A 2,072-nucleotide genomic window follows, 5' to 3' on the forward strand; every position below is an offset into this window, starting at 1 on the left:
TATATATATATATATATATATATATATATATATATATATATATATATATATATGTGTGTGTTTTTTTCTTACTCTACCTGCAGAATTTTTATTTCTATTTATTTATTTTTTTTCTTAACCCACTCTCCTCGATTTTAATGTGACCATGTCACACTTTGATGACAACAACAGCAACAACAACAACAACAACAGCAACCGTAACAAACAACAGTAATTATTGTGGTAGTATTCTCTGTTAATAGCCAGTGGCTATCAAGTGTCCTTTTATATACTATCTCTCTCTTTTTGATTCTCTTTTCTCTCTCTCTCATCTGTACTACAGGTGTTTTGGTAGGTATAGGTATAAAAGATGGGCAGTATCAGATGGGTTAAAACTTGGTGATTCCTACCTCCTACTACTACTCTACTACCATCATCACCACCACTATTATTACAACACACCTCTCTCCCATAAACCTATGGCACTCTTTTGCATGTACTCCAGCTGCTGTTAAGTGAAGCAAGCTTGATTCTCGGGCACTGCCCCCTCCTATTCCTTCCTCTCCATCTTCACCCCACCCTTTCTTCAGCCTCTTTTCTTCCGGTCACTGGTCGCTCCTGATTGGTTGGCTGTTACATGAATATTTTCAAGTTTTGGTGCTATAAATGGCAGCAGGCTGTTGTGAGCCATTCAATAAGATAGTAGCGTCAATAGGTATCCATTTCAATAGGCTGTGACATCATCTATAGGATCTCTGAATGGTTGTGACATCTATAGGCTTGCCCATATATGGATTAAGGCCCTGATCAGTTGTTTTCATAGACTTTATAAGATCATAATTGTCAATAAGTTTGATTAAAAAAAAATTTTTTTTTCAAAAATTTTATCTAGATTATTTTCCTGTTGGCAACATGTATAGGATCTGTCAATAGGTTTTATTTGTAGATTGCAAAATTAATAGGAGCAATTAATAATAATATCAGCCAATAAGTCTTATTAAACCCTTTACCATTCAAAATTACTCTATCAAGTGTAATGTTTATTTGTTCCCATTGTTTTAATTTTTTTCATTTGTTATCTCCTAGCTTCAAGGTTTTGGTGATGTGATTATGTATTTTTAGAATGACATTGTAGGGTAGGTGTGCAAGACCAGATCTAGCTGGTCTGAAAGTAGAACAACTAGGGTATTTAGGCCAGATATAGCTGGTTTAAATGCTAAAGAATTCAAGAGTTCAAATCCTGCTACGGTCAATTTAACCTTTGATCCTTTTAAAAGTCAATAGAATAAAAGTACCCTGTCAATTGACTATTCCCTGTCCACAAAATTTTCTGCTTAGGTGCCTGTGTAAAAATATCAATTTCATTTAATCTAATGCTATATTTTTTTAGTGAGACTGATTAATTTGGCTTTTTCTAACAAGTAACATAGCTCTTGGCACAGTTTGAGAGAGAAACACATTCACATATCATTCAACTTTGCATGAATTTCCCCCCCACATCCCGTCTTTTTTTTTTTTTTTTTTACATTCCTGAACATCTTGTTTGTGATATTAAACTGATAAGGCAGTGAGTTGGCAGAGTTGTTAGCACACTAGCCAAACTACTTAGCAGCATCCGTGTCTGTCTTTACGTCCCGAGTTCAAATTCGTCCGAGGTCAACTTTGCTTTTCATCCTTTCAGGGTTGATAAAATAAGTAGCAGTTGAGTACTGGGGTTAATGTAATCGATTTAACTCTTCCCTCGAAATTGCTGGACTTGCGCCAAAATTTAAAATCAATATTAAATGGATTGAAACTGTAAATGCTCCCCCCACATTTTCTTGACACAGGTTGCATTTATTTACTTGATTAGTTTGAAATTTTAGAGATTTTAAGAACCTCGCAAGTTTCTGCAATTTCTGTTGCGCTAGAGTCCTTAGGGATATGCATACCTTGGTTTGCTAAACCCTAGTCTACATAATTAATATTCACTAAAACAATGCAGTTCTTATTCTTACATCATCAACACCCTATATTGTAACACCAACAACCCATGCGACTCACTTTCTACACACTTGCTAGCCATTAATACAATACAACATAACCCACACAAC

General features: G+C 35.0%; 1 protein-coding gene across 1 annotated transcript in view; it reads left to right on the forward strand.

Annotated features, from left to right (window-relative positions):
- LOC106879805 (GDP-mannose 4,6 dehydratase) overlaps nucleotides 1-1,101 on the forward strand; it is a 54,679-nt gene extending 53,578 nt beyond the window's left edge. The window contains exon 12 of the mRNA XM_052975198.1: nucleotides 1,066-1,101. Within this exon, the coding sequence (XP_052831158.1) occupies nucleotides 1,066-1,101 (36 nt within the window). The remainder of the gene's footprint in view (nucleotides 1-1,065) is intronic.
- The last annotated feature ends 971 nt before the right edge of the window (nucleotides 1,102-2,072 follow it).

This window comes from Octopus bimaculoides, chromosome 20 (assembly GCF_001194135.2).
Source record: "Octopus bimaculoides isolate UCB-OBI-ISO-001 chromosome 20, ASM119413v2, whole genome shotgun sequence".
NCBI lineage: Eukaryota > Metazoa > Mollusca > Cephalopoda > Octopoda > Octopodidae > Octopus > Octopus bimaculoides.